This window comes from Pelophylax lessonae (assembly GCF_965119305.1).
Source record: "Pelophylax lessonae genome assembly, chromosome: 3".
NCBI classification, from domain to species: domain Eukaryota; kingdom Metazoa; phylum Chordata; class Amphibia; order Anura; family Ranidae; genus Pelophylax; species Pelophylax lessonae.
Genome location: NC_138770.1, coordinates 439,199,800 through 439,216,110, shown reverse-complemented (window position 1 = coordinate 439,216,110; position 16,311 = coordinate 439,199,800). Strand labels below are relative to the sequence as shown.

The following is a 16,311-nucleotide window of genomic DNA, read 5'->3' as shown; positions in this document are numbered from 1 at the left end:
ATTATTTTCTTTTACTTGGATGTTATAAGTTGCACTGAGCAAATATAGCTGGATAAAAAAAAAAACTGTGTCTGTCTTCATTTTAGGCTGCAAAGCAACAACGTGATTATTTTAAAGAGGGTTGATTCTTTTCTATACCCACTGTCTTTATATATATATATATATATATATATATATATATCACCCCCTTTAAAATATAATGATCACATTTTGTTGCATTGTAGCCTAAAATGAAGACAGACACAGTTTTTGTTTTAACCAGATGTTTTTTTTTTTTTTTTTTTTTTTATAAGTGCAACTTATAACATCCAAGTGAAAGATTTAACATCAACATGTTAGAAAAAAAAATTGAAAACGGAATCACTGAGTTAAAAAGAAGGATCACCCCCTGTGTCAGTATTTTGTTGAACCACCTTTTGCTTTATTTACAGCCTTTAGTCTGTTGGGATATGTCTCCACTAACTTTGCACATCTAGACTTTGCAATATCTGCTCACTGTTCTATGCAGAACTGCTCAAGTTCAGTTAAAGTTGATGATGACCATTTGTGGACTGCAGTCTTTAAGTAATTCCACAGATTTTCGATGGGGTTTAAGTCTGGGCTCTGACTAGGCCATGCGAGGACATTCACCTCTTTCTCCCCCAACCGCTGTGTGGTCATATATTGCTGTGTGCTTTGGGTCATTCTTTCCTACCTTCTTTCCATTGACAACTTTCTGGCAGAGGGCAGCAGATTTTCCTTTAGAATTTGATGGTATTTTGCCCCATTCATTTTTCCTTCTATCCTGACAAGTGTTCCAGTCCCTGCTGCAGAGAAACACCCCATAACAGGATATTACCACCTCCATGCTTTACTGTAGGAATGGTGTTGTTTGGATGGTGAGCTTTCCACCACACATATCGTTTGGTGTTGAGGTCAAATAGTTTAATTTTAGAGCATTTAAGCTATGGGGAATATAACAAGAAGAACCCGTGCCCAAAGGTGGGCAGGAACTATGTCAGACATATCTACCCAACAGAGCTCCCAAGAAATGTAAAACCCAGTAAATGGCTCCGTCCAACAGACTCTGCCTGTAACTGATTTATTGCCTTTGGTTGAAAATTGCCTTTTAATAAAGCTTAAATGACGCTTTCAACTTAGCTAATGTTGTATTTTTGTTTCCCATAGATATCACAGCTGTGGATATGACTGTTAAAGTGAAGAACGTGTATTTTAGTTCTATAAACTTCCATACCACACTACTTTGGGATGCTGTGTGTGATGTACAACAGCCATGCACGTATATGGTGCAGTACCAAGTGTAAGTAATTTTAATGTTGGTTTATGGTTTATATAAAGCCGATTTGGGGGACCGGATGGTTGCGAGAAGGCCCTGGACTAATTCTACAGCACATTCTTTGTTAACCGCTTGCCGACTGCTCACAGTATATTTACTGCGGCAGTCAGCCCCTCACAGGCAGAGCGACGTAGGTCTACGTCGCTAGCCTGTGAGGCTCTGGGGAGCGAGCGCGCGCCCGCGGAGGCGCGCTCCCGCGTGGTCACGGACCCCCCCGCGTGTGTGACCGGCGGACCCGATGTCCGCCGGTCACTCGGCGATCGTTGGGGGAGAGGGAGAAAGTCAGGCGGCTTGTGTAAACAAGCCACCTGTCATTCTCGGTGTAAAAACACTGATCACACGGTTCTACAATGTAGAACCGTTGATCATTGTCCCTACAGCTCAAGCCACAGCCAATCACAGTAAGAATCATGCCCCTAGGGACACACACAGCCCCTCCCTCTCAAAAAAAGTTAACCCCTTCACTACCAGTGTATTTTTACAGTAACAGTGCATATGTATAGCACTGATTACTGTAGAAATGTCACTGGTAACCCCAAAAGTGTCAAAAATGTCAGTCAAGGGTCCGATCTGTCTGCCCCAATGTCGCAGTACCGCAAAAAAAATCGCAGATCGCCGCCATTACGCTTTAAAAAAAAACAACAAAAATGACAAAAATCTTTCCCTTTGTTAGTAAACGCGATAACTTTTGCGCAAACCAATAAAAATACGCTTTTTGCGATTTTTTTTAACCAAACATGGGTAGCATAAAACAAATTGGCCGAAAATGTTAAAAAATTTTGATTTTTACATTTTTTTGGGGGAATTTCATATAAAAAAAATGTGAAAAATGTGAAAAATATTGTTATTTTTGCAAAATTGACGCTCTTTTTTTGTTTATAGCGCGTGATCAAAAAATCGCACAGGTCACGCAGTGCCGAAACGCAAAATACCCCCTGGTCGTTTAGCAGACAAATCCTCCAGGGCTTAAGTGGTTAAAGTGGTTAAGTCACAAGGTTTTTTACCGTCATGCATTTTAATGCACATTAATGGTCTTTTACCTTAATGAAGAGAATGCATTAAAGGAGAGTTCCACCCTGTATTTGAAGTTTGGTCGTCGACATTGCTAATTACAGTGCCCTACATATTCAGAATGTTTTTTTGTTTTTTTAAAGCATTTTACCTTTTTCGGTCACTGAAAAGCTCCACATCCTCTGTACCGCTCCACGGCGAGGTAGGTCATATCTGGCTGCCCATTGGCTCCTGGGATATGTGTCATTAATCCCAGGAGTCAATGGAAAACCTGCAGTACACTGAGCCGCACTTTGTTCGCACTGCGCAAGTGCGAGATCAGAGGTGCATGCTTGGTAGACAGCTGCACCATTTCCCGGAAGAAACTCAGAGCGGGCTTCTGATGCAACATCTATGCAGTGTATACCGATTTAGATTGCATAAGCTGCAATTATCACAGGTGTGATTAAAAAAAAAAAAAGCCGGAGCTCCATTTTAAGCTAAAAAACCTTTAACCTTTACAACCACTTTAAGTGAAAAAAAAAAAAAAAAACTACTGTGCGCAGCTCCCCACCCCCTGTCCCCCCTTAATACCTACCTGAGTCTGATCCTGATCCAATACTGTGCCCTAGAACAGTGGCTCTCTGCTCTTTCCCTCCTCAATGGACAGAGAGGCAGCAGTGGGAGCTATTGGCTCTTGCTGCTGTCAATCACAGACTGTGACAATCACAGACAGGGGCGGGACCAAGCTGTGCTATGCGTGTCAATGAACACACCCAGCACAGCTCGGAATCAAGCCCACACGAGTGCCCCCATAGCTAGCAGCTTGCTTGGGGGCACTCAAGGGGGAGGAGCCATGAGCGCTGGCAGGAGACCCCAGAAGAGGAGGATAAGGGCTGCTGTGTGCAAAATCATGGCGGATATGCTCTATGGCCTTTCACACTTATAATATCTCCTCGACCCTTTCTCCATGTTACCTGGTTCTGAGTAATCCTACATTTACTTCTGGCCTATTGGAAGTCGCCTCCCTGTCCCTTTCCTCATTTGAAGCTCACTGCGACTCAGTGTTGTGCGTCTGACTGGGCTGTGCGACTCAGTGTTGTGCATCTGACCGGGCTGTGCGACTTAGTGTTGTGCGTCTGACCGGGCTGTGCGTCTGACCGGGCTGTGTGACTGAGTGTTGTGCGACTGACTGGGCTGTGAGATTGTGAGTGTTGTGCAACTGAGCGTCAAGTGAGTGGAGCGGAATACCAGAGGGTGAGAAGGTAGCGTTAGGAAGCCAAGAAATAGCCACATAGGATAGACTTAAATCGCTGAATCCCCATTAGATTAGATTAGTAGGTACAATGCCCGGCGGGGGTGGAGATGCGACTCGGTGTACATCTTGTGATATGTATGCGTTCCTCGGACAGGTGATCGAGGGCGAATACAAATGCGCAAAATGTAAGCACGTTGCTTCCCTGGAAGCTCAGGTCCTGAATCTAGGGAAGCAGCTGGCAACACTGAGACGAATGTCCATACCGGAGGAGAGCCAGGATCGTACCAGTCAGGTGCAGGCAGGGGTCTGCACAGAGGTGGGCGGAGTATCGGAGGTGCAGGCATCAGAGCAGAGTAGAGGGGTGACAGTTAGGAGGGGTAGAAGGGAACAAGGCAAGGAGGCTGATCCTGGGCTGGAGCACCCCAACAGATTAGCCCCGTTGAGTGATGTTGGGGAAACCAGTCAGGGACCAGCATTGCTGGAGCAGAGTGACGCCCCTAGCTGCCAGGGGAAGAACTCCTCCAGTGAGGCCGGGAGTAAGGGAAAGGAAAGACAGGTGCTGGTGGTAGGGGACTCAATTATTAGAAGGGCAGACAGTGTAATCTGTGACATAGACCGTGTGTGCCGAACAGTCTGTTGTTTGCCGGGCGCTCGGGTTCGGCACATCGCCGATCAGGTGGACAGATTACTGGGTGGGGCTGGGGAAGACCCAGCTGTCATGGTACACGTGGGTACCAATGACATAGGCAGAGGAAGACGGAGAGTCCTAAACGATTTCAGGGACTTAGGCGCTAAGTTGAGGACTAGGACCTCCAAGGTAGTATTTTCCGAAATACTACCTGTACCTCGAGCCACACCAGAGAGGCAGCGGGAGATTAGGGAAGTTAACGAGTGGCTGTGGAGCTGGTGTAGTAAGGAGGGTTTCGGGTTCCTGGAGAACTGGGCCGACTTCTCAGTCGGTCACCGGCTCTTTGGTAGGGACGGATTGCACCTAAATGGGGTGGGTGCAGCCGTACTGGGTGCGAGGATGGCCAAAAAGTTAGAGGGGCTTTTAAACTAGGGAATGGGGGGGAGGGTACAGATGTAGAATTAGCCAGTGGAAAGCAAGATTCAGAGGGCAGAAATGGGGGCATTAGCGGTAGGGTGTTCGGAGCTCCTAAACCCAGGGTGGGTACGGGGAAAAATCAAGAGAGCAGCCTAAAAACATCAAATGAGGATATATGTAACCGATCTAAATTACGAGGCTTGTATACCAATGCCAGAAGCCTGGCCAACAAGATGGGAGAGCTGGAGCTGCTGATGTTTGAGGAGGACTTAGATTTTGTGGGGATAACTGAGACTTGGTTCGACAGCTCTCATGATTGGATGGCGACCATTCAGGGGTATTCCCTTTATCGCAGGGATAGAGAGGGTAAAAAAGGGGGAGGGGTATGTCTGTATATTAAGAACAGTATACAGGTAAATATGAGAGATGATATTAATAATGGAGCTATGGACGAGGCAGAATCCCTATGTCCGCCCCAATGTCGCAGTACCGCAAAAAAAATCGCAGATCGCATAATGCCCCCATTTCCTAATTGGGCGTATGCTATAGGCCCCCCAACCAGAGTGAGGAGGGGGAGGCGGACCTCATGTTACAGATAGGATTGGCAGCAAGGATGGGAAATGTCATTATAATGGGGGACTTTAATTATCCGGATATAGACTGGGCAGAAGGAACCGCGCACTCAGCCAAGGCTAGGCAGTTCCTAAATATTTTGCAGGACAATTTCATGGGTCAGATGGTGAATGCACCGACAAGAAACAATGCGGTACTTGACCTACTGATTACCAACAATGCAGACCTGCTCACGGATATAGAAATACGGGACAACTTAGGGAACAGTGACCATAGGTCAATTGGTTTCAGTATTAATTACAGTAATAGGAAACACAAGGGTAATATTAAGACGCTGAATTTCAAAAGAGCCAATTTCCCTAAACTGCGCTCACTGCTAGAAAATATAAAATGGGATAGAACACTGGGAACAAAGAACACGGAGGAAAAATGGGAGTGCTTCAAGAGCATACTTAACAAGGGGGTGGGCCAGTGCATTCCACAGGGAAATAAATTTAAAATAGCAAAACTAAACCCTGGGTGGCTAAACTCCAACATAAAAATGTATATTAGAGCTAAAGAAAAGGCCTTTAAAAAATACAAGACTGAGGGGTCAGTGGCAGCATTTAAGCACTATAAAGAGTGTAATAAGAAATGTAAAGATGAAATCAGGGCGGCTAAAATAGAACACGAGAGACATATAGCGGAGGAGAGTAAAAAGAACCCCAAGAAGTTCTTTAAGTATATAAACAGTAAGAAAGCGAGGCCAAAACACATTGGCCCCATAAAAGATGATAAAGGAAAAATGGCCACTGAGGACAGAGAAAAGGCGGAAGTGTTAAATAATTTCTTTTCTTCAGTCTTCACAAAGGAATCGGGGGGCTACACGAACACAGCTTGTAAGGCCGAACTAAATAATACACCTCAGGAAGTGCCGCCATGGCTAACAGAAGATAGACTTAGAGCTAAACTAGAGAAGCTTAACATAAATAAATCCCCGGGACCGTATGGCTTGCACCCGAGGGTTCTTAAATAGCTCAGCCAGGTGATTGCCAGACCATTATTCTTGATCTTTAAGGATAGTTTACAGACAGGTATGGTGCCAGCTGATTGGAAAAAAGCCAACGTGGTACCAATATTTAAAAAGGGGCCGAGATATATCCCGGGTAACTATAGGCCGATCAGCCTAACATCTGTAGTCTGCAAAATATTGGAGGGGATGTTAAGGGACCACATACAAGACTTTAGTAATGAAAACGGTATTATAAGTATTAATCAGCACGGATTCATGAAAAATCGTTCGTGCCAAACCAATCTATTAACCTTCTATGATGAAGTGAGCTGCCACCTAGATAAAGGTAAGCCTGTGGATGTGGTGTATCTGGACTTTGCAAAGGCCTTCGACACCGTTCCCCACAAACGCTTACTGCACAAACTAAGGAAGATAGGTATGGACCATAAGGTGAGTACCTGGATAGAGAACTGGCTCCAGGGGAGAGTACAGAGGGTGGTGATTAATGGGGAGTACTCGGATTGGGCGGGTGTGGAAAGTGGGGTCCCCCAGGGTTCTGTCCTGGGACCAATCCTGTTTAATTTATTCATAAATGATCTGGAGGAGGGGATATCGAGTACAATCTCAGTATTTGCAGATGATACTAAATTAGGCATGCCAATATCTTCTATGCAGGATGTGGAAACCTTGCAAGCGGACCTGAACAAAATAACGGAGTGGGCAACTACATGGCAGATGAGATTTAATGTTGAAAAATGTAAAGTAATGCACTTGGGGGCCAGAAACCAGAAAGCAAGCTACTCGCTAGGGGGGGGGACCTCTGGGTGAGTCTAGGATGGAAAAGGACTTAGGGGTACTGGTAGACAACAGGCTTGGCAGTGGCATGCAATGCCAGGCCGCCGCAAGCAAAGCCAACAGAATACTGGGATGTATAAAAAAGGGGATTCACTCCAGAAATAAAGAGATTATTCTCCCGCTCTACAAGACTCTGGTCCGGCCACATCTGGAGTATGCTGTCCAGTTCTGGGCACCGGTCCTCAGAAAGGATGTGCTGGAACTGGAGAAAGTCCAGAGAAGGGCAACAAAAATAATTAGGGGGATGGAGGACATCAGCTATGAAGAAAGACTACAAGCCCTGAACTTATTCTCTCTGGAGAAGAGACGATTGAGGGGGGATATGATATCAATGTACAAATACTGTACTGGCGACCCGAGCATAAGGAACAAACTATTCAGAGAAAGGAGATACAAAAAGACACGTGGCCACTCACTAAAACTAGAGGAAAGGCGGTTTAACCTTAAAGTGCATAAGGGGTTCTTCACTGTAAGAGCGGTAAGGATGTGGAATTCTCTTCCACAAGCAGTCGTATCAGCAGGGAGCATTGATAGTTTCAAAAAACTGTTAGATGGACACCTTAAAGACCACAACATACAGGGGTATACAATGTACGGCTAAAAGCAAACACACACACACATCATAGGTTGAACTGGATGGACTGATGTCTTTTTTCAACCTCACTAACTATGTAACTATGTAACTGTATTAGTCTATTTTCTCCAGTTTTGTTGAGAATTGCTGTGATCTATCGGCCTCCTGACGACTTCTCTGTCTGGCTACCCTACTTTCTCTCTTCTGAAATTCCCACAATCATTCTTGGGGACTTCAACATCCCTGTTAATCTTTACACTCCCGATACCTCCAAACTTCTGAGCCTAACCTTCTTTTTTGACCTAAAACAATGGACACACGCTGCTACTCACTCTGATGGTAACTGCCTTGACCTCATGTTCTCCTATCTATGCAATCCTCACAACCTCTCCAACATTCCTTTCCCTCTCTCTGATCACCACCTTATTAGTTTCACTCTCTCCTTGTCTTTTTCCTCCTTGCCTTCCAACTCCCAAACAATTACCCATAGAAACCTTCGCCATTTTAACCCTTCAATTTTGTTTTCTGCTATAGATTGTCTTTACGACAAAATCTCATCCCTGTCCTGGCCCAACCTGGCCACTTCTGTCTACAACAAATCACTGTCACATACCCTGGATACCTTGGCCCCCCTCACTACACACAGAATCAGGCCCCGACTGCTACAACCCTGGCAGATGGACTATACCAGAAGCCTCAAAAAATGTAGCTGCGCTCCTGAGCGTCTGTGGCGTAAGACTAAATCACAGCAAGATTTCAGCCAATATAAATCTGCCCTCCAAAAACACAAATCCTGCCTCCACACTGCCAAACAGACCTATTTTTATCAATCTCATTAACACCCTCTCACACAGTCCCCGTCAACTCTTTTCAACCTTTAGCACTCTACTTTTTCCTCCATTATCTCCACCCACTAACTTAGTTACCGCCCAGGAGATTGACAATCACCTAAAATATAAGATTGATACAATTCGTATTGAGAGCTCTACTCTACAGGTATCTCCCTTACCTTACACTCCTTGTCCTCCTGCACATTCAATACTTCCCTTGTTTAACACAGCTACTATAGAGGAAGTCACTAAACTTTTTTCTAATGCCCACCTAAATTCCTGCCCCCTGGACCCTGTTCCTCTCAAATACTATGGTCACCCTCTGGCTCTATCCTACTCTCTTTAACTCATGTCAACCTCTCCCTCTCCACTAGCATTTTCCCCAACCCTCTAAAACATGCACTAGTCACTCCCATACTAAAAAAGGCCTCATTAGACTTCCACCAATCTTAACAACCTAAGACCCATCTCCTTACTCCCTTTTGCCTCCAAACTCCTTGAGCATCTAGTCTACAACTGACTAAGCAATCACCTCATTGAGAATAACCTTCGCCGTCAGCACTCCACAAAAAATTCTCTCCTAAAACTCACAAACAACTTACTAACAGCTAAAACCAATGGTCACTATTCCGTACTCTTACTCTTGAACCTCTCCGCTGCCTTTGATACAGTTGACCACCCCCTCCTCCTCAAAAAACGTAATTTGTTTGGTCTCCGTAGCTGCGTTCTTTTTTGGTTTGAATCCTACCTATCTCACCGCACCTTTAGTGTCACTTACAACTCCACTTACTCCACTCCAACTCCTCTTACCGTTGAGGTCCCCCAAGGTTCTGTCCTTGGACCTCTACTATTCTCAATCTTCACCTCCTCCCTGGGTCAGCTAATAGCCTCCCATGGCTTCCACTACCATTTCTATACTGATGACACTCAAATCTATCTCTCCACCCCTCAGCTCACCCGATAAGTCTCCTCACGCATCACTGATTTACTAACAGACATATCAGCCTGGATGTCACACTACTCCTTCAAACTGAATCTATTTAAAACTGAGCTCATAATATTTCCTCCCTCACATGCCCCTTCCCCTGAATTCTCTGTCAAGATCAATGGCAAAACTATCAGTCCTTCCACACATACCAGGGTGCTAGGGGTAACCCTGGACTCCGAACTGTCATTTTAGGCGCACATCCAATCCCTGTCCAAATCATGCCGCCTCAGTCTCCGCAACTTCTCTAGAATACGCCCCTTTTTAACCAACTACACCATAAAGCTTCTAATCCACTCCCTTGTTATCTCTCACTTTGACTACTGCAATTCCCTCCTCATTGGATTACCTTTACATATACTATCCCCTTCAGTCCGTAATGAATGCTGCTGCAAGACTCATCCACCTTACCAACCGATCAGTGCCCTCCTCCCCTCTCTGCCCATCCCTTCTCTGGCTTCCTCTCACCCTACAAAAAAAATTGAAAGTACTAACTGTAGTTTACAACTCCATCCACATCTCGGCCCCCAGCTACATCACTAACCTGATCTCAAAATATCAACCAAGCCGCTTTCTTTGGTCATCCCAAGACCGCCTGCTCTCTAGCTCCCTTGTCACCTCCTCCCATGCTCGCATCCAGGATTTCTCCAGAGCTTCTCCCATCCATTGGAATTCCCTACCCCAAACTGTCTCCTAAACTATCCATCTTTAGAAGATCCCTGAAAACCCTTCTCTTTAAAGAAGCCTATCCAGCTTCTAACTAATACACTGTTTTACTTTCTCCATCTGCTTATCCCCCACAGCTACTGTATTATGTTTTGTATCAATTGACCCTCCCTCTAAGATTGTAAGCTCTAATAAGCAGGGCCCTCTGATTCCATGTGTACCAAGTGTAATGTCACTGTAATGTCTGCCTTTTTCATTTTGTTAAAAGCTGCACAAACTGTTGGCGTTATATAAATCCTGTATGATAATATTAAGAATAACCCTGTGGTACAGTACCCCAACACTCCCACATAATATGTACCCCTCTGTGTCTGAAATGTATTGGTGGTGTAGTGTGGATAGGGGCGTCATGTTACATGTATTCTAGTCATGCCCATTTTTCCATACTTTTTGGACTCCGGTACATGCCATAAAGCAAAAGATTATCAACAGACCAATGCCATTTATACCCTTGTTTTATCTACAGCACCATAATGAGGTCCTATTGTTAACCCAAAAGTGTAAAGATCTATCAGCGCAATAAATGTACAATATATATAAAAGATAGAAAAATTTCCGCGCTAATATGATAAATAATTGATAAATATATATCAGCAGCCAACACAAAATCAACCAACAGTGACTCAAATTAACAATGAAACATAAAAGTGTAGCGCTAAGAGTATTGATGATCACAAAATTGATAAATAGTGTCCAAATAAATGGAAAAAACTACTAATCACAATGATGTGTATAACAAAGAAAAAAGAGTGTCCAAATGAATGAGTCCCAATATAAATGATATAAAATAAAATCATAAATCCACGTGCACAATATTGCAAGAAGTGATTCAACCCGTGACACCCAGGGTATGTGAAGGAAGGGAACACCTCGGTGATGGGATATATTAAGCAGCTTACCAGATTTCCTTGGCTGCTCAACTTAATGAGTCAGCCTCTCCGAGCTATTAATCAAGACCGCTGAAGATCTGGTGTTAAAGGAATGCTTAATCGATGCAAGTAGACCACCTCTCAAGAAGCATGTAACAGATCAGTGTAGGGTTCGTGCTCCTCAATATTTTTCTCCAGCATAAATGAATGATTGGGAAGAAAAGAAAGCGAAGCCCATAGCGTAATCCCGTTTAAAAATAATATTCCACTTTATTAAAAAATCTTACTCACATTATCTCAAGAATAAAATAGGCTTGTCAAATCGCTAGAACCGGGGATGAAGATGCGGCGTCCCGCGAACAATCCCAAGTAGCAAAGGATAATGAAGGCCGGCTATTTTCCAGGGGGCGTGTGGACGTTGCGTCTGGAGTCGCCAACGTATCGTCTCAATAGACTTCGTCTGGGCGTGACCCCAGACGCAACTCACACGCCTAAAGTAGCCCCGCGTCTCCGCCTATTGGTCCGGAACCTCGCCGTAGCATGTCTATGATTTTCAATGGTACCAGACGTCCACCAATCCGTGATCAGCGGAGGAGACGCTCGTCAGCCAATCAGGCGCGACTAGCACCTTGTAATGGTGCCGAACGCCTACCAATCCGCAATCGGCGGAAGTGGCGTCAACCAATCAAGAGCGCCTAGTAGTGACGACGAACTCCCGCCAATCCGCGATTAGCGGAAGTGACGTTCGTCAGTCAGACAAGCGCCGGCGGAAGTGACGCTCGTCATCTCCGGCGGGGATAACAAGAAGGCACGCATCGGCGGAAGTCATGTGACCAAGAAGCGGAGGAAGTAAACAGTCTTTAACACATCGCTCCTCCCACTGCTAATATTAGCACAGGGGGTGAGCATTTAATATGGGGAAACTCCTCTTTAGTGCCCAATTATCTTTTGGATGGAATTTATTACATGAATATCCTCCAAGGAAGTATCTATTGTTGGTTACTATTAAGAAGAATTACATAACCGGGCAATAATAGCAATACCCAAATCAGGGAGTCCGCTCATTAGTTGTTCTTAAACAATCAAAATAACGAGAATTATAATATTCTAAAAACATCAAGCCAAAAGGAATTTTTTGGGGTTACAATAAATTTAGATCATCTCATAGTAGATGAATTATATTGAGATTTAAAGGCAATGTGTCTATTTCATCTGGCTGAATAAAGGATAGTTAAAAAACGCCATCTAGTGGCCAAAATGGTGTAGCATTTAAAACACCTAAAAAAATATATAAACCACTAAAACCATGTGAAAGAAGTTAAGAAACTAAAAATACAAATTATGAAAAGTGTTCATATTAGTGAAAACATATATGTGAATAACCTCATATATGAGAAAAAAATGTGAATAAAAAAGGGGATCAGTGACGATCTCACACAAAACGTGTAAAGTGCTAAAATAAAAAATGGCTAATGACAGCCATATATAAATAAAGTGCTAGTTTATAAAAATGGCAGCGAGATGTGTATCACAACAAGTGTAACTCGTAGATACATTACCATAAAGATCTCCCAACAGTAAATTTCATACATAAAAGTATAAACAATTAAACGAATTAAAAGGATAAAATATATAAAATCAACTATTATTAATAAAAGCATTTACATCCCATTCCACATTTAGGAGTTGAGAACACAGGTTTTACATCTACGGCATGGGTAAAAGCCTTTAAAGTCACCAAAGAAGGTAGGCTGGATAGGTCTTTCAATAACATTTTGGGCTATTTTGTGTCTCAAGGAAGGCACCCCCCTAAAAATAATTTTGGGATGTTCGGATAGCATAGGGCCCAGAATCCGGTCAGCTGCTTAATATATCCCATCACCGAGGTGTTCCCTTCCTTCACATACCCTGGGTGTCACGGGTTGAATCACTTCTTGCAATATTGTGCACGTGGATTTATGATTTTATTTTATATCATTTATATTGGGACTCATTCATTTGGACACTCTTTTTTCTTCGTTATACACATCATTGTGATTAGTAGTTTTTTCCATTTAAATGTACAATATCAAAAATAAATCTGTGATAAAGATGCAAACCCTAAATTGTGATCCCACTACACAAGAAAGCAAACAAATCCAAGGTAAATGTGTTGCGCTAAATCATAAATAAATACATGTGATAATATGGTTCAACAATATAAAAAATTGTGAAAAAAGTCCATAAATTCCAAATAAGTGATAATAGTGCTAGATAAGCCCCTTAGGGTAAATATTATAAAGTCCATGTGTAAAAACAAATAATAGTGCTGTGATCAAAGGGCTGCTGAAGAAGTCCCAGCCCTTAGCGCTGACGTAACGCATACAGGGGGGCGGAGCCGTGCTGCAGACCTCACTCCCTTTCCTCTCTCACTTGGAGACCTGTTTGTTTGCCTTGCCTGACTCCATTGAGTGTATTGTGAGTACCCCTTTCTTCAAATAAACGTTTGCTGATTGATTTATAGACAGAGAGCACTAGATTGTGTTTGTTTTCTGTCCTCATATTTATCCGGTTTTATGGATTTATGGGCTTCATGATCCTGGACTCGCCTGAGATATCGTTTTGCTGGCTTTATATCACCCCTGCACGGGACTGCTGTTTCTGACCCTGGGTGGCTCCTGGGTCAGATAATGAGGTGAGAGGCTTGTATATCTGGTGGCGGATCCTTATAATCACGGAGGTGTCTTTTGGAATGAATTGATCAGAGCACTATTATTTGTTTTTACATGTGGACTTTATAATATTTACCCTAAGGGGCTTATCTAGCACTATTATCACTCATTTGGAATTTATGGACTTTTTTCACATTTTTTTATATTGTTGAACCATATTATCACATGTATTTATTTATGATTTAGCCCAACGCATTTTCCTTGGATAGGTCCCATTGTTAGATTATAAAAAAAATCAGTGGAAAGACATTATGTCAATAATGTTGACCTGTCGTGCATTCTGCCAATGTGGAAAATGGTGGATCCACCTTCTCTGCGGCAATAGTTCCACAAGATAGAAGACATTAGATACATGGAGGGTCTAAGTAGCTCCCTGAAACGTACCCATGTAAAAATTCAACAAAAGATGGTTTTATTGAATTGAGTATTCCTGCACAGAGGAATTTGAGAGGATTTTAATGGGTTGATTACTGTACATCACCAGATACCCACCATACCCCAGAAATTGCTGATGGGGCACACAGCTTGCACTAAATCCTTAGAGGACCACTGGAGGTGATTCCTGGTAACTCATGATTTGCTTTCTTCCCGCCTAGTGCTTGAATTAATCATATTATTTCTTTTTTGTTAATCTCTTTTGTACTGTCTACTTTCCATCCCATTCTGTAACTACTTTTTTTTGCACCACTCTTATCTCTGCTCTACCCTATATCTCTGCAGGGTGATATATGGAGTATGGGTCATTTCCCACAAAAGTCTATCTGGTACAACAACCTACAGTAGACTCATTCTCTTGAAATAATTATGCTTATATGATGTCCATTCCCTTTATATTTACCTGCAAGTTGACTGTGTGTTTATTCCTACTAGTTATGATGTTTGTTGTATCTCAGCAACTTTCTTACTGCTGTAAACCTTGAAAACTAACATAAAAAAGAATCCATAAAAAAATTATTTAAGACGTGGCTTGGGCAAGTTACGAAACATCTTCATCATTATCAAAAAGTCAAATGAATGTAAGTGCTACTAGATATGACCTGGATAAATGAGACAATTCACAGACAAGCACCATTTTTTCATGACATGCTTAGTTTTGATTGGTCGGGCTTGTGATACGTTTCCTTGAAAGAAAACCTGTCATGGGAGAAATAAGCTGCCATTGCTAGCGGCCTTGGCTTGTCTGTTTGTCTTTAGAAATTAGTGATCTAGAACAACGCAGAATGCTTTTTAAAAGTTTAGTTTAAAAGTAGGCTGAAAGAAAATTTTGAGCACGCTTTTTTATTCAGAATAATTCACTATATTATTTTTTTAATTTCTTTATTGCATAAAAGAAAGACAAGGTTCAGTACAAACAAATACAGTCTGGTAGCATTAAAGATCAGTACAAAACATTGTAAGGGAAAAATACAATACTTTCCACCCCAGCATTACATCTGGCATTGACATAGAGAGAGGAAATAGAAAAAAAAGGGGTAATATGTCATCAAGAGGTAGAAAAAGAACACCTTCCAGCCTGCTATTGAGTGTATACTGGATACAACAGCCTCTAGGCATGTTGAAGAACATATGGGGATCATGTTGGGTGACCAGGACACTGAAAAAGTCATGTCTGTACACGTTCACGTGGACTAAGATCTGGGGTAGCCAACTAAGGTGCCCACAATCTTTCAAATTTTCCAGGACATCCCCTATGTCAATATACATACTGTTCAAATATTAGGGTGTTTCCCATATGTGTTATCCATAGCTGACGTGAAGGGGGATTAGATGACTTCCAGAGTAGAAGAATCATCTTTTGAGCCTGGAAGAGGGCACAATTAAATGCCACCCTCGTGGGTTCCTCAGGAATGTTATCATTTAGGATGCTCAGTAGACCACACTTAGGCTCCAAGGGTACCTGCCTTTGAAACACCCAATTAGGGATATCCATAACTGTCGACCAGTAGCAGTGTAATTTGGTACACCGCCAGAGGAGATGAATAAGATCCCCCTGTCCCGTTAGCTAATAGGGTCGGCCAGTACACCCATGAGTGAAGGTGAGCAGGAGTGTAATGGGATCTTAAGGTTATATAGAGCTGAGATTCATTTTTTTGAAGAGATTAGGAAACTAGTAACCACCGCCTGCAAAGCTTCTTCCTATTGGTCCCCAGACAGTTAAACAAGGTCTTCCTCCCATTGCCCTCGGGCCTTGGAGGAGTAGCCATCCAAATGCGTACTCAGCAAAATACTATACCACTGGGAAATAAGACCCTTAGCATTAGTGACCGAGGAAATTAAATGCAAAATAGGGGTTGGCGATAGGGTCCACACAGCCCCTGGTTCCTGCGCCCTAATGGCATGCTGTAATTGAAGGTAGTAGAACTTCATGTTCAGGTGTTTGCTATTTGCATTTGCTAATGAGACTAGCCCATTAAGGTGTTAGAATTGTTGCTGGGGGAGGAGCTGTGAAGGAGTGTGTATATATAGAGAAATACTAATTAGCTGGCCTAATTCAATTAGCTGCAAGTACACCATTCAAGTACACCATTTTAAGTACATTGAAGAGATATTGCAGGAAACTGAAGAGAT

General features: G+C 43.0%; 1 protein-coding gene across 1 annotated transcript in view; it reads left to right on the top strand.

Moving 5' to 3' along the window:
• The window catches only part of IL22RA2 (interleukin 22 receptor subunit alpha 2), a gene marked incomplete at its 3' end in the record, with an annotated part of 105,396 nt that overhangs the window by 3,486 nt on the left and 85,599 nt on the right, over nt 1–16,311 (top strand). The window contains exon 2 of the mRNA XM_082250919.1: nt 1,168–1,300. Coding sequence (XP_082107045.1) covers nt 1,168–1,300 — 133 coding nt within the window. The remainder of the gene's footprint in view (nt 1–1,167; nt 1,301–16,311) is intronic.